We start from the raw sequence: 22,029 nt of genomic DNA, 5'->3' as shown, positions 1-22,029 counted from the left end.
GGGATCATGTTGGAGGAGTCCGGTCTGCCTCCTCCAACAAGTATTTTACATGAGAGAAAAATAAATGCATTTGTAAAAACCACTCTTATATGCCTTTCCTGTTATAAACTGTCAAATCTCTTCTCCTAGATATAAATGATACAAATATGAAGGCTATCAAGACTATGTTAATAAAGAGGCATGTGTAGGATTATGAAGGATAGGGAAAAGTTTACCAAGCAAACAGGAAAGAGAAAGTCATCCCAGTCAGGAAAAGTCATGCATACACAGTATGTTCACCATGGATCGGGCACATGGATGGTGGTGAGGGACAGAGGACAACAAAGAGATGCAGTTAGAGATCTGGCAGAAACCAAATCAAGAACTTTCTACATGGCATGATAAAACAAGTCAGTAGCAAAATGCTTAAGAATTTCAGGCCAGGCACAGTGGTTCAAACCTGTGATCCCAGCACTTTGGGAGGCCAAAGCCTCCCACTTGAGCCCAGGAGTTCAAGACCAACCCTGAGGGCAACATAGGGAGCCCTCATCTCTACAAAAAATACAAAAATTAGCCAGGCATAGTGGCAAGTGTCTGTAGCACCAGCATCTGGGAGGCTTCAGCCTGGGAGGCAGAGGTTGCAGTGACCTGAGATTGTGCCACTGCACTCCAGCCTGGCTAACAGAGCAAGGGTCTGCCTCAAAAAAAAAATTAAACAAGGAGAAAGCATGAAAGCATGCTTAAATGTGTATTTTAGGAAAATAGTGATAAATCAAAGGCAGAAAAACCATTTAGAAAAGCTACTATAGTTGTTTGGGTAAGAAATGAAGAGTACTTGAGGGGATAGACACTAGAAAATGATACAAGGGAATTTTCCAGGGTGAATGACAATGTTCTATATCTTGATTGGGGTACCGGTTACAAGAATATATACATCTGTCAAAATATGAATTGTACACTTAGGACATGTACATATATTGTCTATAATTACATTTCTTATTTAAGTACTTGAACTACAGCAATGGTGAAGAAGGGACAGTTAGAGGTATTTATAAAGTAAAATGAACAACACATGGTGATTAATTAAATGTGAGGAAGTTAGTGACAAGGAGTATAGGGTGACTTTCAGTGCCCTAATCTGAATGACTACAAGGTCAGTGGTTCATGTGAGATTTAGAAACAAAAAGTTGGTGGCGGGGCAGGGGAGGGTAGTTAGAGAAGAAACTGGAGATGCTTTGAGTTTTAAATTTCAAAACACTGAGTTCTAGGGCCTGGGAATATTCAGATAAGATTAAAAGACTCAAAGAAACAGCCTGGGCTTCAGGAATAATTCACGTATAATTGTTAACACTAAGAGAACACATGGAATTGTAATAGAGGAGTGTTTCTCAACTTGGTTGGTGTGCAAAGGTTGGGGATAAAACTTGCACTTGAAAGAACAGGTCTTTACCTGTGGAATTTGGTCTTCCTGGCCCTCTTGGCAGGTAGAAGAGGGGAAGACAATCACCTTCATGTGAGAACCACTTGAAGAGTAAGAAACCACGTAAGTCAAGGACAGAACTCTGAGGAACACCATCATTATGAGCTGTATCCAAGAAGGAGACTAAGAAAGGCCACAAAGGTGGGAGCATCTAGAGCCGGCAGTCACACGGTAATACAAGGTCAAGAATGGCAAGACACAACGAATGGCAATGAGCATTAAATTTACCAATAGGGTCAGTTAAAAAGAATTGAAGCTGTCTGATGAATTTAGCAATAAAGAACTCATTAAATGAAGTTATAAAGGATTAGTAAATAGAACCCCAATTGCCATAAATTTAGGAATAAATCGAAGGTAAGGGAGTGTCAAAGAGTCTGAATGAGAAATTAAGAAAGACTACACTAGTTAAAGCAGAGTCATGGTCACGACGGGATTTATATTAGATTGTCTGGGTTCTTTTTAAATATGAGGAAGACCTGAGCATGTTTAAATGCTGTGGTATAGAAGCCAATAGAAAGAAAAGAGGCTAAAGATTAAAAAGAAAAGGCATTAGTGATGAAGCAAAGATGCAGCAAGTAAAAACATGCCCTAAGGCAGCAACAATGTGGAAGTTACCTGTAAGAAAAGAGATCAAGAGCTCAACCAGTCTCTTGATTGAATAGGAAAGGGCTGATAAAATAGGAGGAAATGAAGTGTAGAGGCAAGAAGTATCAGAGGCAGGGCAATTCCAAGTGATGATCAGGTTCAGTCTGTGGCGACTGAAGTGGATTAGTATTTACAAAAGCCAAAGAAGTAGATGACTAGGTAGTATAAGATGACTGCAACAGAGAACTGTGAACCAGGTGCCAGTTTTTCAATCTGAGCCTCACCTAGAAGCCATTAAGTTATAGTGATAAAAGGTAGAGGGTAACTGAGATGATTATCAGTAAGTCTGAAAGAGAAGGGATTTTTTATATTAAGGATATAATGTTCACCTGAAATAGGATTAAAGTATTTAAAAAGAAAGGCAGGGAGGGAGAAAGGGAAAAAGAAAAAAAATAATAAAAAGGAAGAGGGTAGAGCAAAGGAGGGGGCAGAAAAGAAGGGGTGGGGGAAGAAAAAGAAGAAAAGACAAAAAGAAGCCTCAGAGATACTAGGAGAGTGGGAGACAGCAGCTTCCACTTGGCAGAGTTGAAAGGGACGCAGTGGCTTCAGGAAAATAGAAAATTCCAGTTCAGGAAATGAGATGGACTGAGTTCTTAAAGAAGGAGCAAATCCAAATATCTGCCAAACTAATAGCATTGTATGTATTCTAATGCAAACCCTCCAGTAAGGTATAAATTAATATTGCTTTTTTACAGCAGGAAACTGAGGTTCAAGATTAAATAACTTTTCCAAAGTCATGGTGTCACTGAAATGGCTGAGCTAGGGTTTGAACTCACATCTTCATGAATCCATTATGGACACTTGCTTTCTGTTATATTTCTTATGCTTTATTAAATTTACTACCTCACCTTTATTACTTCACTCTTTAGCCTTGGAATCTATCCCTTCTCAATTAATTTCTGAATTTGTACTTTCCTTCTGTTTATGCCATTATCTCTGAGTGAAATGCTTTCCCCTCAATACAATACCTAATTCAGGACCCTGACTTTCTAAACAAACTCTGTTCAAAACTCTTCCTATACCCTCTAAGAAATCAATAATTAACTCTGCATGACTTACTTCAATGTTTTTCAGCAGATACCCCTTAATATTCAACTGGTTAATGTTTATTACATGTTTCTGTAAGGATTCTCCACTTTAGTTTGCAGGTATGTTTGCCCCACTACAGTAGTTTACAGACACCATGAGGACAAGAGCCATTTCTAGTATTTACTTTTTTTTTTTTTAAGACAGTCTCTCTCTGTCGCCCAGGCTGGAGTGCAGTGGTGCGATCTCTGCTCACTGCAAGCTCCACCTCCCGAGTTCCCGCCATTCTCCTGCCTCGGCCTCCCAAGTAGCTGGGACTACAGGCACCCGCCACCACATCCGGCTAATATTTTTGTATTTTTAGTAGAGACGGGGTTTCACCATGTTAGCCAGGATGGTTGCAATCTCCTGATCTCGTGATCCGCCCTCCTGGGCCTCCCAAAGTGCTGGGATTACAGGCGTGAGCCACTGCACACGGCCTAGTATTTACTTTTTATTCCTCCATTATACCCAGGTACAGCTCCCTTTTTTCAGGCACAGAGTGGATGAACAGTGTGGTTTATAAATAAGAGATGAATACACACACACACACATATTTAAAAAGCATATATTTATGTTATATTTTTTCTAAATACACAAAGTATCTTTAGTAAAGGTCTAACAAGCAGTAAAACAACAAAATAATAAACAAAACAAAGAATAGAACCAAACAGCTATATGAATTAAAAAGCAGGCAGTCTCTAAATAAGGACTGATACATACAGTCATTGAATATGAGGAAGAATGTTACTAAACATATTAGTCTAGATTCAAATGTAAATGCCTTTTACTAAGTTTATAGACATAATTAAAGACTGAAACAATTAAGACCTTTTTTTTTTGGTTTTTATTCCACAATAAATCAAGCTACAGCCTATTCTACCTATCTTTAGGCAGTGTCTTTTATGAAATTTTTTTCAGAATAACTCTATGAACAAAAGAGCCCAGGTTATTAGCACCATTAAAATGTGTGTACTACATAAAAACAACTAAACATTTTCCATGGCTCTACATGACACATGTTTTCAAGTCTGTGGTATAAGCATTTACAATTCACACCATATGTGGTGTTCACCTTTTATCTTGTGTCTTGCTCACCAATGACATTTTATTTACACGTACTTGTTCAGTAATAAATCTGCACTCAGGAAAGACAACATAAGTATGAAATCTATACACTGAAGTTAGCCAAAAGTGAGCATGTGTTTTCTGCTTTAATTTACTTTAATGCAAAAACAGAAATGACTATTTCTTAAAGTATGTATTTTAGGAGAAGATGTTTCAAATGAAAAAGAGCACCATAACTGCATCAATATGAGAAATAGTGAATATTCTATCTATCTTCTTGGTGTTTTCAATCTTTTAGAAGTGCTGCTGCAATAAAAGAATCTTGTTTAAAGTTTGTAATCTTGTATTGCTTAAACAACTGACACAGCTGTTACATACGATCTTTTAACATCACTCACATAAACACTGATTCAAATGATTCTTCTTCATTTTAATCAGACTACCAAGAACTCTTGTCAAGGCAGTCTTCTCAGGTGTATTTTACCACAGAAACAATCTCAAAATGATGTATAAGGCAAGTAAACACACTACCTTAAGAAGACAAGGATTAGTAAAACAAAGTTAAACATTAATTCTTGTTTAAAAAATATCTAACATCAGAAACCACCTTACCGCAGCATAGACTTGCTAAAATGTACAGTTCTCATCACATTAACTAACACTGTGGACTCTGACTTTTCCACAAAGAAACCATAAAATGGACACTGAAACGTCAAATTAGATGTGATCAAGAGAGCAATACTTCAGTTTTAGTTGCTTCTTCCTACTACATTTAAGCCAATAAAATTTAAGATATAATCTATTATTCAAGTACTTATGGCACAGTATCCACATTACTTTTACTTACCAAGTCATATATCTGGTTTGCCAACTGAACCTTCTCATCTGCATCTTCCAAAGCTTTATAATAGTCCTGAATGAAAACATTTTCATTTCAAAAATAAATTAATCATTTAAAAATATTCATATGCAGGACATATAACTGCATTTTCATTATCATATCTTGTTATCACAGTCATCCTACCTTAGTAATAAAAAACCTGTTAGAGGCCAGGCGCGGTGGCTCACGCCTGTAATCCCTTTCGGAGGCCAAGGAGGACGGATGACTTGAGGTCAGGAGTTTCAGACCAGCCTGGCCAACATGGCAAAACCCCACCTCTACTAAAAATACAAAAATTAGCCGGGCATGGTAGTGGGCGCCTGTAATCCCAGCTACTCGGGAGGCTGAGGCACAAGAATTGCTTGAACTGGGAGCCAGAGGTTGCAGTGAGCCAAGACTGGGCCACTGCACTCCAGCCTAGACAACAGAGCGAGACTCTGTCTCAAAAAAACAAAAAACAAAACAAAACAAAAACCTGTTAGAAATAGGGTGGGGATGGTAAAGGATCAGAAACTATGCACAATGGCCAAGAGTAAAAGAGAGATGTTCAGAATTTCTAGAAAGGATATAATTAAAAGTAAATGCCATTGTAAGTCTAGAAAAAGCTATATGAGTTAATGAACAGTATTTAAAATAAAAAGTTAACTAAAATTGATCTAACTTGTAAAGTACATTTGCATTCCATAAAAAAAGTTTTTGCTAAAGTTCAGCTATTAAAAGGATTCTGATCTGCATTTCCCTATTTTCCAGTTGTTCTATAACTCCCACTTTAAATTAGGTATATATTCATACAACTCAATCTGTATTTTAGATTTTGCCTCAACTTATTAAACTTTTTTTTTAAAAAGGGGGAAAGAAGATGATACTATGAATTTCCATGGGGTACTAGACTTTTCAGGGTATACTTAAGGTGCACTCCACCAAAAAATTATTAGGTTAAAGAGATGGTTAGTGACTCTGGGATGTGGATATATCATGTCTTTACTCACGAACACACGTCCCTCCAGGTATCTTCCAAGCTAGGACCACTTCTGTTATAGATTATGATTTTTCTTTTCCTAACAGAAACAATCTTCTCTCCATGTGATAGAATAAATAACGTATCGTAGTTTCCAAATTTCTTCCTTAGTGGACCCTTCTTTTTTTTGAGACAGAGTCTCACTCTGTCACTCTGTTGCCCAGGCTGTAGTGCAGTGGCACAATCTAGGCTCACTGCAACCTCCGCCTCCCGGGTTCAAATGATTCTCCTGTCTCAGTCTCTCGAGTAGCCAGGATCACAGGCGCCCACCACCACGCCCAGCTAATTTTTGTATTTTTAGTAGAGACAAGGTTTCACCAGGTTGGCCAGGCTGGTCTCGAACTCCTGACCTCAGGTGATCCACCCGCCTCGGCCTCTCAAAGTGCTAGGATTATGGGTGTGAGCCACCACGCCCAGCCTCTTAGTTGATCCTTGAACAATTCTATGAACATTGGGTTTAGGAAGGCACTATTATTCAGAAATATTAAGATTTAATGTCACACAGCTAAATAGCAGAATCATGACCAAACTCAAGTCTTTTAACTTGTTTTTCCAATGTATCCATCCCTAAATGAACTCAATCATACTTGCAAAGCAAACTTTGAGATGTGCATGTATACTCATTCAATACTGGAAGAGAGCTATAACCACTATAAAACTAACAAAACCTCAATGCATTCTACGTTTCCAGACCAATTCATGTGCAAATTTAGAGTTTTAAATTAAAAGGCTTTCTTAAGTTCCTTCTAACTTTTAAGATTTTGTTCTTCTGTGGGCCCACTAATTTAAGTACCTAACAATATATAAAATATTCTTCAAGGTCTGCTCATGTTTATTTACCTAGTTTGTGGCCAAAACTGGAATACAGTACTCTATCTCAACTAGGATAAAACAAACTAATAGAAAAAAACGTAACTTTTAAATGGTCTGTCACTTTCTAATACTCACTAATTATTGAAACAATATTTTTAATTACCAAAATGCTTTAATGACTAAAAATCCCTATCTGAAGCTCTAAACCACAATAAATTATTTATATTCTAAAGAGTCATTGATAATATTCCCTCATTTTGATATGCAGACCACTATTTAATTTTGAAATATCTTTTTCAGAGGGTCCCAATATTTCTTGGCAAATTATCCAAAGTGTTGCACATACTTTTTTGATGGATGCCATTTGTTCTTCCCTCCACTCAGGTTTATTTTTCTTTGCATTCATAAAGAATTCACTGACTCTTTGTTCTAGTTGATCCATTGCATCTATGACATAATAAAAAAAATTCATATTAAATGACCAAATTCATATACTAAATATACATGGTTTGATTTAGGGAGGGAAAAAATCTGACAATATACACTCTTTCACCTTGCCAGTAACTTAAATATGTTATGCTTTGATTATGTAAATATATAATGCCTCAATTACCTTCCTTTAAAAAGTTACAATTTTCCTTATTGACAGATTATTTTTGTTTTTGTTATTTCAAAATTTTTTCCGATAGCCAAAGTAGATCGGCTCTATACTATAATTTTTGAGCAATACAGTCTTTGGGTCAAAAGCTAAAGGTATTAAATCAGACAAAAGTACCAAAACACAATTAAAACACCATTAGCTAATCCTCACATTTCTTTTAACAAGAAAAAGTGATAAAAATATTTGACATACGGCATTAAACATCTCATCATGTCACATCCCAACTGAAAGTAGCAGGTACAATCATTTAAACATTAATTCTAGGTAAGTTTTCCCCAAATTATATGCCAAGACTAATCATCTTATTGGATGTCTGCTAAAAAAAAAAAAAAAAAAAAAAAGGAAAAATTAATAAAAAAGATTCTGTTGTTACGTAAGTTGAGAAAAATCTTTTCATAATACACTTCTTTTGGAGATTTTCAGTCCACAATAGCCTTTTAAAGACTCTATGAAGTTCTATGGTTAATTTTTTAGAAGTATGTTCCTTTGTTTAAATAAGCATTTCTGAATTTATTTGGCACACTGTTCTGTTAATCCATAATACCTATTAACTTTAGAAAATTCTAGTTACTGTAAAGAAATGCACATTTAAAAAGCCTGTAATATGTATAATGTAAGCCCAAATTACGAGAATTTAAAATTTTAAACAATAAAATATAAAAATAATTTAAAGTGAGTTACCCTTTATTTAATGCCTACTTTGTATCAGATACTATAAATTCTAATCCACCTGTAATATTTTAAATCCTTGGATGATTCTCTTTTTATAGACAATGTAAGCCCCTCGCAAGTGATAATACAGAGTCAATGAGTAAATTAGTAAAGCCCTAAAACAAACTCAGATCTGACATCAATGTCTGTGCTGTCCTGCAGAGAATACTACTTCAGCAAATCTTTAGCATTTCAACTACACTAAAATTAAAATGAATTTGTGAGATAGGTGGAGAACCACACACACAATTCATACTTCATACCACAATCCACTGAACAGAAGGTGGCTTCCATGCCACCACTTTTTATTATGTGCCACCTGAAACTTACTGGAAAAATATACTCAAAACAAAGGGTATAGAAGTGGGTGTGGTCATGGGCAGAGAAGCCAGGAGCAGTGAAAAGGACAGGTTCTTAGCTGCAGCAAGTGGTCCCTGAGCCACCTATTTATAGTCCTTGCTCTACGAAAGAGCAAAGTTAATTTGGGGAAAAAGTCACAGAGACTACTAAGCTATCACTGAAAGAAAAAGAAATGTTCACTAACTGCTAAAATTTTTAGTACAGCACATAAGAAACTTTACAGTGAAATCTAATTTCTGTCACTCATTTTAATCAAGAAAATGACGATTCTGTTACAATTTAAAATGTATCTTATAATGTGTAACTAAGTTTTCAAAATTTGACATTTGCCAGGGTCTCTAAAGAGCTATATATAACCCGTGCTTCTATGCTTTCTACTCTTGAAAAACTGTGAATAGGATGAACTTTAAAGTAAGTATAAAAGCTGAAATCTAAGTTCGATACGAAAAGGCTCAAGACAACATCTCAACATTTATTATGCTGACGTCCATTGAAACATAGATAACTACCTCAATGACGGTAGAGAAATATTTTTTGCACAATCCCACATTCTAGAAAGGAATACACGTGTCCCAATGCCTCCTGCTCTTGCAAAGGCCAGAAAGAAGTAGCATGGGAGGGAAGGAGAAGGTGAGATTCAAAGCTGCCAGTTCTTTTTGAAAACTCCTTATGCACTAGCGGAGTGAGCCAGAGGACAGTGAAAGAGCATTAGGCGCTAGCAGCGATGACAAGCAAGTCTGGCACTGAACGCGCGCAGCGAACAGGAGGAGTAGACGCGCCGACTTACTCTGCACCTGCAGGTCCATCTCGCGCATTTCCGTGAAGCGGTCCCGCAGATCCATAGGAAGCTGCTCAATCACTGTCAAAGGGAGAGTCCGTCAGAGGGGCGGGGCCAACGGCGAAATACGCGCTTACGTCACGGCGCGCGTGCGTGAGGGGGGTCGAGGGGGCCGGCAGCCCACAACGAGGCTGCCAGTTACCGTGAGAAAGAAACATCCCCCGCCGCCCCCTCCCTCCCGCCATCTCGCTGCCCGTCCACTCGCGCTCTTGCCCGCCCGCAGGTCCCACTGGCGGCCGCCGCCAGCGCCGCGCACTCACTTTCCAGATAGTCTTCTAGGTACAACATCGCGGCCCTTAGAGCTGAGGGAACAAGGGGTTCCAGGGGTTTATTTGTGTCACTCGCTGTCGCCGGAGTTTTGTCCCTTCCAATATGGCGCCTCCGCTAGCAGCACCCGCTCGACTCCGGCAAAAAAAAAAAAAAGAAAAAAAAAAACCACTTTGGCGCCTGACAGCGCTTGCCTCACTGCCGCCCGGAGCTGCTATTGGTTGGTTGAAGCAATGACGTAAGCCGGCCAGTGTTCGCCCCCGTGTCTCTGTGGGAAATGTGGTTTTCTTCCTCCTCAGCGAGGGTTGGCGCGCTGGCGGCTCTCCTCGTAGAAACTACGAATACCAGGCGCCATTGCAAACAGTGCGTAACAGAATCCGAAATGCGGTACCTCTGTTTATTTGTTGGTTTTTGCACAGAGAATGGCGGGAGTTGTATGCGCCTGCATAACAACTAGGAACAACTTTTCACCTGTTCTTTGATGTGATTCCATACCCCCGGCATTTGTGAGTTATGGGTTTCAAGAAGTGCCAGGCAAATAGCAAAGGTTCTAAACACTAGAATAATCAGCAAAGTTCGGGGAATTTGGATTGCTTAAAATAGAACTCTCTACTGGAATTTATCCTCATTATTCACTCCGAAAATATAAAAGAGACACCTGGTTGGCTTATATGTAATTTTAAAATAGTTTATACTGAGACTATGGAGTGAATATACATTTCCCAGATTAAAAGATGCACAAATAGTGTCAATAGCCACTTATATATTCTAGTTTGCGGTCCATCTAATCGTCATTCTAATGTAATTAATCTATACATACAATCTGCATCCGCAAATAATAATAATAATAATAATAATCTTCATCATCATAGTGAGCAGCCATGAATTACGGATGGAGCCTTGATTTCGAATAGGCTGTTAATAGCAGTAACTTTATGTTGAGTAAATAGTCCATATTCGAGGTTGGTTATCTTGGGCGTTCTTTAGTTTCTACTTTTCGACCTCTCCCAGCAAATGTTTTCCTATGATATATTTAGTACGTCCCTACTCAGTTTCTTTTTAAATTGTTTTTTATTAAAAACTCTTGCACTCAATAAATACTAGGTATTGTTATTTTCCACTCTTCTTAACTCTTCGATTTTCTGGGGAAATTGTTATTAGTTCATAATTTATTGTTCATTTTATATTTTTCAAATTGCAGTTGAAATTGTGTGTGTGTGTGTGTTTCCTGCTTTCCTTCTGCATTGCATACTCTTGTACTCAAGGTTTTCACTTCTCTTAAGCAGGAAACTTTCCTGTCGCGAATGATGAATCATGATGAATCTCAACGGAACGTTACTTCGATCCTAATAAGAATTAGAATTTTATAGTTTCTAGTTAGTTTTTTCATTACTTCTTCGAAAATCGAGTACTTTCAATCTTTTTCTCCCTTCTTCTTTTCCTCCTTTCTTCGTTTTCCATCCTTCCTTCTTCTGGCTGCTTTTAACATCTCTTTGACATCTTTTTGCAGTTTTGCAGTGATCTAAGTCTGAATTCCTTCCTTATTCCCTTTTCTTAAATTTTTAAAATTATGCTTAGGATTTGAGGGGATTCCCGAATTTCAGGATTGGTGCCCTGCAACAATTCTAGAAAATTCTCAACGATTGTATTTTCAGTATTGCTCATTTCTCATTTTTTCCATTAAGACTTTCTCTATTCTCTTATTTATCTTAATCTTTCTTTTATATGTTTTATTTTAGAATTTTCAGAATTTTTCAGGTTTAGAAGTTCTATTCGGTTCTCTTTTCAAGCCGTCTTCTAATTTCTTATTCAAATTGTTTAGTCTGTATCTTGTTTCTGTTAAACCTGATATTGAAACATTTATGGGCCTTTTAGTGCTGTTTCTTCAGAAATGGGCACTTTTGCTCATGGTGACTTTTTCCTGTTGGGTTGTGATTTTTGACTCTGAATTCCTGTTTCTGGGATTACAAGCATAAGGATTCTTTGAGGCTGGAGTTGAAATTGAGTTTTCATGGAGAGCATTAGAATTTGCTTGTCAATTTGTTTGGAGACATCATAAACCCTAGGACCAGATTAAATTGTCCACTTGAGGTTTATTGTATTGCACAGATAGATTGAATCTGGGCCTCAATCCCAAATGGATTGCTCAGATTCTCAGAGAATTTTTTTTTTTCTTTCTTTACTGGGCTCCAAGGCCAAGACAGGCATGTTTCATGACGGGCCTATTCTGTGCATGAGGCTTATATGTCATTTACCCTTACATGGAGAGTATAGTCCATTGGGGCCCCAGATTTTTGTCTGCTATAAGACTCTTCCTTTTGAACTGATACTTGGGTTTATCTTCTGACCCTGGCATGCTGCACAGCTATTAAAGTAAGAGCTCTAGGTGTCCAGAACTTGACAGATAATCTTGAACAAAAGCCTACTTTGGCTTGCACTTATTTCTCAAGATATTTTCATTTTCCTTCTTTTTCCCCTTTTATATTCCTTCTGAAAATTCCTTAATTTCCTACTAGTTCATAAGTGTATTTTTTTAAATCTAGCACTTTTAGTTGTTTTTGCCAGGTGGCTCTTTCAGAGTAGCTAAAATGGTATGCTATCATAAATAGAAGAACATCATTTCAGTGTAAGGTGAGCTTCCTCAGGGAGTGTTCCATATTAAGGGAAATGAGATAATAAATGGTTCCCAATTCAGTCAGTATAAATACACACTCCACAGAAACCAAAAATAAAACTTACACACTGTATATTTTAGTTAAATAATGTAACTCTTATTGTTGGAACATGTATCAGCTGAGCTGCAGAAATTATGTTTGCATAGGCTTGTGATAACTTCTTACATAATTAGGTCATACAGTAGATACCATTTTTGAGTGGCTGCCTACTTAAAACCAATACTGCATTTCCAGGGAGTGCCCCTCATATGGATTGGCCATGTCTGTATCAAAACTCATTAATTTATCAGGGATTGACCAAAGCTAGACCTATCAGATGCATTTTCTTATGATTTGAAATTGGGAATGAAAAGACACAGAGACTGGCAACCTTACAGAAGTACAGGACAGTAAATACATGGCCCACAAACTCCTGCTGGTGAGAGCCCCCAGAGAAGCTCTACTTTTTCCCTTGCCTTTCCCCCTCTTTCTTTGTCAGTTTCTCTAACACTGGTTGTATAACCTTAAGAAAATAATTTTAACACTCTGTGCCTTTGTTTCCTGATCTGTCAATGGGAAATAGAAACAGTAGCAGAATCATAGGAGTGTGGATTGAAGTATTTTCTATGCAAAACACATTAATGCCATGTAAATGTTATGATTCAATAAACGTCAGCTGCTATTACCATGATTATTAATATCATATGTGTCCTCCTAAGTTACTCTTATTGCAGATATTCCTTTTTGCTGCTGTTAGTTCTGCCTTGTGCCCCTGCTTCTCTTGAGGCTGGACACCACCAGAACTCTAGGATTATCTCGGGTGTGATTCTGCCACTGTCATACTAAATTCAAGGGAGAAATGAAGCTAGGGAGGCTGTGTAAAACTACTGCAGTTGGCAGGGTGCGGTGGCTCACGTCTGTAATCCCGGCACTTTGGGAGGCCAAGGCAGGCGGATCATGAGGTCAGGAGATCGAGACCATCCTGGCCAACACGGTGTAACCCTGTCTCTACTAAAAGTACAAAAAATTAGCCGGGCATGGTGGCGGGCACCTATAGTCCCAGCTACTCTGGAGGGTGAGGCAGGAGAATGGCGTGAACCCAGGAGGTGGAGCTTGCAGTAAGCCGAGATCGCACCACTGCACTCTAGCCTGGACAACAAAGCCAGACTCTGTCTAAAAAAAAAAAAAAAAAAAAAAAAAAAAAAAAGACTACTGCAGTTAAGGCTACTAGGTAAATAAAAATAAAAGGAATTAAAATTTAGGGAAAAGATTCAAAAGTAGATACAGAATATGACTGTTTACCAGAGTCTAAGACAAGGGGAAATTTAAATCCCTAAAATAGCATGTTTCTCGAGGAACACCTGCTTGAAGTCTTAAGGTTCTAACACTTCCCTATCTTACAAAGAAAACTACCATCTTGAAACCTATTAAGACTTTGAAGTGAAATTTTTTAAACTTTGCACCAGACAATGTGCATCATCCCTGTGATGTGGAAAGAAAGCAGAGTAAAATGCTGTCATTGACATAAACCTACTTTTACATCTTTGAAAGTCATCAAATCACTCACTGGATTCGTTATAAGCAGTATCAATAGGATGGTAGTCTTCCCTTTACACACCTGTGGATGTTTTCAGCCTTTCCCCCCTCCCCTAATACCTACTACTAAACAAACCTCTTTATGAAAGTTCTAATTTCCTGGGCTGGTTGCTGGGTGTTGGTGATGGAGAATCTGGAGTAAAAGAGGAGAGAGAGGAAGAAGGCAAGTGTCTAATGGGAGGATAGTTAAGGAGGTTTTGCCAAGGGGACTGCTCTCTATGCGTTCAGTGGATGGTAGAGGGACAATACTGAGATAGATGGTGGGTTACTGGATACAAAGCCATCTCAAAACCATTCCCTTAAAACAAATAGAAATTCTGGATAAAATGTAAGGATAACACTTAAAACAGAGAATGAAATCTCCAGGTACCAGAAATAAGAGCAAACTCAAAGTTGGTGTAGAGAATAAGAGCTTAAGCTGAAAAAACTTGAGAGTTTATGGGCTTTAATTGTTGGGTTCTGACCATGTAAAGATATCACAAGCCTCAGGTACTGTGTTTGCAGGGAGCTAACGCTAACCATCTTGTAATAAACAAGTAATCATGAAGGGTTACTCCTAGGAAGTTGCCTGGGGAAACAACAATAAAGCTTTCTGACCATCCACCTGAGATCGTGGGTGAAAAGGCAACCCAGAGGAATTTAGACCTCAAACTTGTACCGTGCATGGGTGTGGAATCCAAATTCAGACTCCACACAAGGTGCAGAGACCCTTTAAACAAGACAGTAAAAATTGGTCTGGTCTGGCAAAAGATGAGGGGCCCCCCAGAGAGGCAAATACAATAATATATAATAATATCCTTTAGGGATGTTCCTCATCCTAGGACACAGAGAGGAGCAACTGTTGATGGTGAGCTCACATTGAAACATTGCAAAACACTGAAAGAAAAGAAGACGTGGATAAATTGTTGCAGATATAATAAAAAGGAATTCTACAAATGTGAGTACTGGAAGTCATGGCTGATGAAATTAAAACAGGATGTAGAAGAAACAAGAAAAATTTAAAAAAAAAAAACATGTAACAATTGGAGAATCAATTTGAAATTTCCAATACCTGATTCAGAGGAGTTCCAGAAGGAGAGAATAGGAAAAAAAGTGGAGGCACACATGAGTACATATTCTAGGATGACATTTAGATGAAGTTCCTGAGTAGGTAAAAGTAATCTATGATGATAGAAATAGGAGAGTGGCCACCTCTAGGAAAAGTGGAGTGATTAACTCATCTTTGATCCCTTGGCTAATAGGGGTTGTTTCTTATGCACTGCTCTGTTACAAGCTTGCAGAAGACACTGAGTTCATATTTGTTGCATGAATAAGGAATGTAGGATTGGGTGGTTATGGGCCTTTTAATCATATCTGAGTTTGACTCCTGTCTCTGTTATTTACTCATATGACCTGAGCCAGGTTACTCAAAGTCCCTAAATTGTTTTTTCATTCATGAAATGAGAGTAAGAAAGGATACTTGCATTGTAGGATTGTGACAAGTCTCAAAGGAGACAGTGTTTAAGAGTACCTAGCACAGTGTCCAGCACATAAATGTAATCAGGAAGAACATTATTTGTAGAATTGACAGTACAGAGATAAATGATCTAGTAAGTGCCATGTCAAGGGCACTGCAGTGGAAGCAGTCACCCCAGAGAAGGCAAATAAAGGAATGTATTGTCGTTAGAGGATTTAAAAACAATAATAAAACTGACTTTTACAGCCTGCTTTTTATTACCACCATGTGCCAGCAATTCTAAACAATGTCAGTGATGAAATATTTCTCCTGGAAAAAATATTCTGATAGTCTAAGGTCTAAACATTAGCTTCAGTTTTGGTGAAATTTTAATAACTGAGACATTACGTAAATAGTTGATTAGAAATAAAAGACAAGATACAACTTGGAGTTCTTTCAGTTATATTGTATATTATCACTTGGAGTTTTTATTTGTATTTTAAATTTAAAATAGTGAAACTGAACTGCTAGGTGTAGTATTTTTGGATTTTTTGTTTACTAAATGCAAATTTTAGTTTAAATGTGAAACATATTACTGAATTGAATATTTTGAAAATGGAAATGTATTATTTTAGGATGGTTATTCTTCTTGTTTTTTATTTAATTGCTATAACATTTTAATGTAGTGACTCATTAGTGTAACAGGCCATTGTTTCTTTCCAAAAAAATGCTTAAATCTAATTAAAAAGATTAATCATTACTTTTTTCTTCAATGCTATTGTTAATTATTCACTACAAGCATGATTATATGATGAAGTTTGAGAAAAAGAAAATTTGCCTTTTCTGAATTTATTTTGTTCATTATCATTATTCATTTAATGTCATGATTATTTCTGAAAAGTAATATTCTTGTATAGAGGAGGAGCATATTAAAATTAAATGATTCAGGTGCAGGATATGCTAAGGAAGTATATTTAAATACTTCTCACAGGAAGCAGATGTAAATATATTTATACACAATGGCATAATTGTCTGTAACTATTTCCCCAGGTTTGATTTTGAAAGACTTAGGCTCTCTAGCATTCATTTTTGTGAGTCTGGTAATGTAAATATAAATTACCAAGCATATTCTCTTTGTAACACAATATGAAAATATTTCAGTGACTATAAGGATTTTTTACACTGCTGGAAATGCTCCAAAGATTTTCCTTGTCTTCTCTCCAGTATCACACAGGTACTCTATGATACTGACAAGAAGTGGTGTTTGGAAAATTTTAGCTTTTTTCTTATTTTGATTTTTTACCTTGTCTTCAATGAATCCAAATAAGTAGAGTCTTAGGAATACTTATTTTGCTAGTAGGGTAAAAAGTATTTTTCTAAAGTAGGTTAAAGTATTCTTACCATTCAGGATATAGAGTGTAGATACGACAATATAGTGCTTTTTTACAGTCTGTCCATGAATATCTTATGAGATTTACTACATTATAGTCTAGAGCCTGCATTTCCAACTAATTTGGAATTTTTCAAGGGCAGAGACCATGTTTTATTCATCTGTTGATCCACAGATCTGGCAGGTAATATGAGTTCAATAAAGATGTGATGAATTATTGAATGAACAAATGCATGAGTATTAAGCACAAGTTCATCAGATTCCAAGTTCAGAATAGAGAGGGCAACATAAAGTTGTCATGATTGTTAACCATTAAGCTCTGTGAAGAAAATGGGATTCCAATTGTCATCCAAGTAGCTGGACTGGAATGCTGAGAAGAATATTCTAAATAGAATTCTTTGAAGAATTCTCAAATACAGAAGTAGGTCAACCCCCTTCACAGTGATTTTTAATTAGGCTAACCTAAAAGGATAGGCAGAGGGAAAATGAAAGTAATATGGTAATTCATGAAGCTCTATATTTTTTAAAAAACTCTTTGAAGTTGTAAATATTAACGTAGCCTAATAAATAAGACATGTAGGGAATTCGAGAAATAATATTACTACAGTTTATTTCAGTAAATGCTTACTGAACAACAAACACCAATAATACAAAACGTGACCAAGACACAGTCCCTGTTCTTGCAGAACATATAACTTTTTAGGAGAAATAGATGGTTCAGGAAATGATTTAAACATAATATAATAGATGCTATGATATGGTGAAATTTTGAGGAAGGGACTAGATGATTCATCAAGAGGAATTTACGTAAATTTTATTGAGATATGGTAGAGTTTTTTTAATGGATAATGACCATATTGATTTAGCAAAAGGAAAAAGTGATAGAGACCAATATAAAGATGCAATACATAAAATATCTACAGGCCAGACTTTGTAGTCATTAAATACTATGTTTTTGATTACTAACTATATACTAATATGCGGTATGCATAGGGATGCTAAACAGAATATTTACACTGGTACAACCCTAACCAGTTGTTAAAATGTTGAGATGCTTCTAAATAGCAGCTGCTCTGAGCCACTGCAGTGTCTCATATCACCCTGTCTGCGCTGAGCCTCCCTGTGAGACTTTCTGGGCCTCTCATTATGTAGCTCCCATAGAGTTAAAACATGGCACCCCAGAACTTTGCATCAGTGAGGGCAGCCTCTGCATATGATTTGCTAATTATTTTGGCTATCATTCCTGGATACATTATGAAGTAAAACATGGGTCACAACACTGTGTGGAATATGATAGTACTTTTGAAAAAAAAAGGTATATGTGAATAGATAGGTACATGAGACATTTATACTTTAGACTTCAGTCTACATTTTAAAAGTTAACAATAGTTATTTCTGAATGATGGTGGAATTTTCAGTGATTGTATTTTATCTACTTCTATATTTTTCAAACTTTAAAATTATTTTATAATCAGAAATATATTGTACGCACACACAAACAAAATGAAAGCAATGAGATTGACAACCTATGTGGTGTTTTGTGTCTTGAAATTTTTTTAAGTTCTAAAAAAAATGGTCCAATATTTTGCAACTATTCTTCAAACTATTTTATTCTCAAAAGACTTTCATGCTGGGTTAATATTGCTGTCAGAGTCCAGATGGTGTCCAAGTGTCAAAATACGAAGCCAAGTGATTAAACAAATGAAGCATTTAGGATTCTGAGTCCCATTACTGGCCTTGGGTCAGACGCATAAAGGTCAGGGATCTGGGGGAAGCAAATACACAAATAGGAAATGAGGTTAAAAACATGTGGAGGAAAGAATTAGTTGCCAAGACAAATCCTGGAACATGGGACAACTTTCAGAATGCTAGGTTAAGGTCAACTAAGGTAGCAGAAACAGCGTAATTCAGGTTTTGGAATTAAGTAATTGTAGAGAGAGGCATCTGTTTTGGATGCCAGGTGAAGTCCTGTTTCTTGCACATACTCACCCTGGGATGATTGTGTGATGATGGCAGGAGAAGATGATACTAAGAGGATAGCACCATCAGTGTTTTGGTATCATTTGAGTAGCTTAGTCATCTAGTTCAACATGTGAGGGTGTGTTTTCAGAACTAAATTGATGGAGTAAACAAGTAATTCTGTATGCCATCCAGATATAGCTTATAAGTGGATCCATGGGAACAGATAACATTGTTTGATGCCTAGGGCTTTGATTTGTAATGAAACTGAATTACAGATAGAACTGCTAACTGATAGATCAGTGGTTCTCAACCAGGAGTGATTTTGCCCTTCAGTAGATATTTGGCAATGTCTGGAGACATTTTAGTTGTCATAACTTGTGGAAGTACTACTGGCATCTTGTAATTAGAGGCCAGAGATGCTGCCAAAATGTCTTACAATACACAGTACAACCACCTGCAACAAATAATTATCGGGACCCAGAATGTCAATAATGATGAGATTAAGAAACTCTGCTTCAGATAGATATTATAGCTGAAGAATACTCAACATTCTTGGGTTAGTGTTCCATGCCTATCAGTCACATTGTCATTTCCTTATCAATGTTGGTTTGAGAAAATTGTACAGTAGAGGGCAGTGGTAAACAAATTTTTGTGTTATATTATCATTTGTCCTCCATAGATTTTTTTTTCCTTTTTCTACTTCTCTAATTCCTAAAACAAAAATAATAGTAGATGCAAAACAATAAAACAAAAGAAAATAATTTTGTATGTTTTAGGAAAAACACATTTTATGCAAATATGTATTAAAGATTTTAAAATAGAAGTTCCACAGATATAGGAACCATGACTTTTTTACCTTCTTAAGGTATATCCTGAGTACTGTTATTTCCGATGTTTTACTTTTTTTTTTGAAGGAAAAAAAAATTGTATATAAATATTGAGAAAATAAAATATGTCACCTAATAGTAATGTATAGTTGTTCATAGTTTTATTGGTAGCCTGTTCTAGTATTTTATAATCTTTATTTTTGTACTGCTGAACCCAATACTCTTTACTATAAGCATATGTTCTTTTGTAGTTGATTTTGTGAAATTCAGAGGCATTTATTCTCGTTATATTAGTACTCTGTGTGCTTAAAGAACTTTTAAAGTACGCACTTAGTCTTTTTTCCAACTTAAAAACTCATCAGAAAAAACAAAAAGTCAAAGGTAGTTTGATAGGCCATTTTAAACAATTCAGTACTATTACCCTTACTCTTGGTTTATAAAAATATTATATTTATAGTAACAAATATCATGGTAAAATGAAAGACCAGTAATCTGAAATACTTATATTCTAAGTGTTCATTTAATTGTCCCCCCAATTTTATTATAAAATTATGAATTGACAGATGATAGATATTTTTTCAGAGTAGTACATGAATGTAGTAACAAAGTAATAGTGTAAAAGAGCTTGTGGTAAAATGCAACAGACTCCTGCCCTATTAGTCCTCATCTCCTCATCTCCCTTCCGCCCTTCCGTTCCCTGGAGATAATTACTATTTCTGTTTTACATTCTTCTGACAGTTGCCTTCAGAAGTCAAAATTATATGTTTATAATGTTCTTAATTTGTTAATTTTAGATGAGATACGTTGCTTCTTCTATGATTTGTTATTTTATTGCTTACAACTTTAATGTTAATTATGTATGTATAATCCTACTCCTAACTCTAACGCAACCCTAACTCCGTCATTTTGAGACAGGCTTTCTTGACTCTTCCTCAGAAGATAAAGTTATTAGAGCGCATAACTTTTTTCCTATCTTTATCTCCTCCCATTCAATTTTCTACCTCCTTTAACTATCTTTTTACATTGTCATGTTTGTTAATATGTTCTGCTCTGTAACAATATTACCCCAGAGTCTTTATTGGGATGTCTACAGGGTAACTCTAAAAGGTTAGAAATAAGTAACATTTATATCACTGTCACTATATTTTTTTAATACTAAGGCAAAGAACCTTTTCTTCTGGGGCTTTAATATTACAACTGTGGGGCAATTGAAGAAAAATGTTTTCAACACCGTTTTATGACACTCCATCACATGCTCAAAATCATGCCGCTTTTTACTTTGTTTTATATTGGGACCATTAATTATTACTCATTTTCCCTCTGTTTCTGTAGTTTATAATTTCTCTGTTTTTCTTTTATTACATCCTCAGTTACCTTGTAATTCTCAATCATGCCATCTACTCCATTGTCTCAAAGAAAAAAAATAAATAGGTAATTGGTGTTGAATTTTGTCAGATGCTTTATCTAAATTTCATGATATCACGTATGATTTTTCTCCTTTATTTGGATTAGGTGGTAAATTTTATTGATTGATTTTTGATCACTAAACCAACTTTGCGTTTCTGGGGGTAAACCCCGCTTGGTTATACTATAGCAATACTTTTTATATACTAAAGGGTTTGAGTTGCCAATATTTTGAGGATTTTTTGTGTCTATGCTCATGAGGATTATTGATTATTGGCTTGTAGTTTTCTTTTCTAGTCTTTGCCTTTTCTGATTTAGGTATCAGTTATGTTGTCCTCAAGTGTGAACGCTGTGAAGAATTAAAGATCGGGTGTTTGCTTTTAACATTGTGCTGGATAAGTTAAAAAATAACAGTGGAAAACTAAACTATTTTCTCAATGCATTCCCAAAATTTTTGTCTGAATGTGACAAAAAAAAAAATGTGTTGCAACCAGTAAACTTCAAACTAGATCCTATCGGTTGTAGGATTGTAGCATCAGAAGAATTCACAGCCCTACCATATCTCTTGTGTGAACACAATGTTTTGTTTTTTTTTGTTTTTTTTTTTTTTCCATGAAAGTTCAGGACATGAAGAACAGAAATGTGGTCCTGTGAGAGGTTTTGGACGACTCAGAGACCACAAATCTTCAAATATTTCTGAACTTACACTGCCATAAAAGTAAAAACGCTTTTTTTTTTTTTTAGAGAAGACCAAATACAAAGTCAAACTTAAGATGAAAAGGTTAATGCACCCACATGTGCAAGACTTTCTAACTTATATCAGCAAAAAAATAGGGAGAATGGAATTGTAAATGCATTGTGAAGATGCTCAACTAAGACAGGATAAACAATTTTAGGTTGGGCTGAATTTTTCCATGTGGGGGCATATGCCAGGGAATCTGGGTCTTGTAGGCTTAAGCAGTTGGAAGCAGTTCCA

The 22,029-nt window shown here is 36.3% G+C and overlaps 2 protein-coding genes across 4 annotated transcripts in view; one reads left to right on the top strand and one right to left on the bottom strand.

The window, feature by feature from the left end:
• Window positions 1-9,988, bottom strand: part of ING3 (inhibitor of growth family member 3) — a 28,354-nt gene extending 18,366 nt beyond the window's left edge. Inside the window, exons 1-4 of one of the 2 annotated variants that reach the window (XR_008658575.2) lie at window positions 9,779-9,921; window positions 9,468-9,539; window positions 7,295-7,395; window positions 5,085-5,150 (exon numbers count right to left, since the gene is read on the bottom strand). Coding sequence is in view for 1 of the 2 variants with exons in the window: in XM_055283803.2 (XP_055139778.1) it covers window positions 5,085-5,150; window positions 7,295-7,395; window positions 9,468-9,539; window positions 9,779-9,806 (267 nt within the window). In the remaining variant the exon portion in view is untranslated. Of the gene's footprint in view, window positions 1-5,084; window positions 5,151-7,294; window positions 7,396-9,467; window positions 9,540-9,778 lie in introns of both variants that reach the window. The other variant, XM_055283803.2, reaches the window with a different exon arrangement.
• Window positions 9,989-10,185: 197 nt separating this feature from the next.
• The window catches only part of TSPAN12 (tetraspanin 12), a 167,905-nt gene continuing 156,061 nt past the window's right edge, over window positions 10,186-22,029 (top strand). The window contains exon 1 of one of the 2 annotated variants that reach the window (XM_063642166.1): window positions 10,186-10,291. The gene's annotated coding sequence lies outside the window, so the exon portion shown is untranslated. The remainder of the gene's footprint in view (window positions 10,292-22,029) is intronic. The other variant, XM_063642167.1, reaches the window with a different exon arrangement.

Source organism: Symphalangus syndactylus, chromosome 6 (assembly GCF_028878055.3).
Source record: "Symphalangus syndactylus isolate Jambi chromosome 6, NHGRI_mSymSyn1-v2.1_pri, whole genome shotgun sequence".
Taxonomy (NCBI): Eukaryota; Metazoa; Chordata; class Mammalia; order Primates; family Hylobatidae; genus Symphalangus; species Symphalangus syndactylus.
This window is presented reverse-complemented; position numbering and strand designations above follow the sequence as displayed.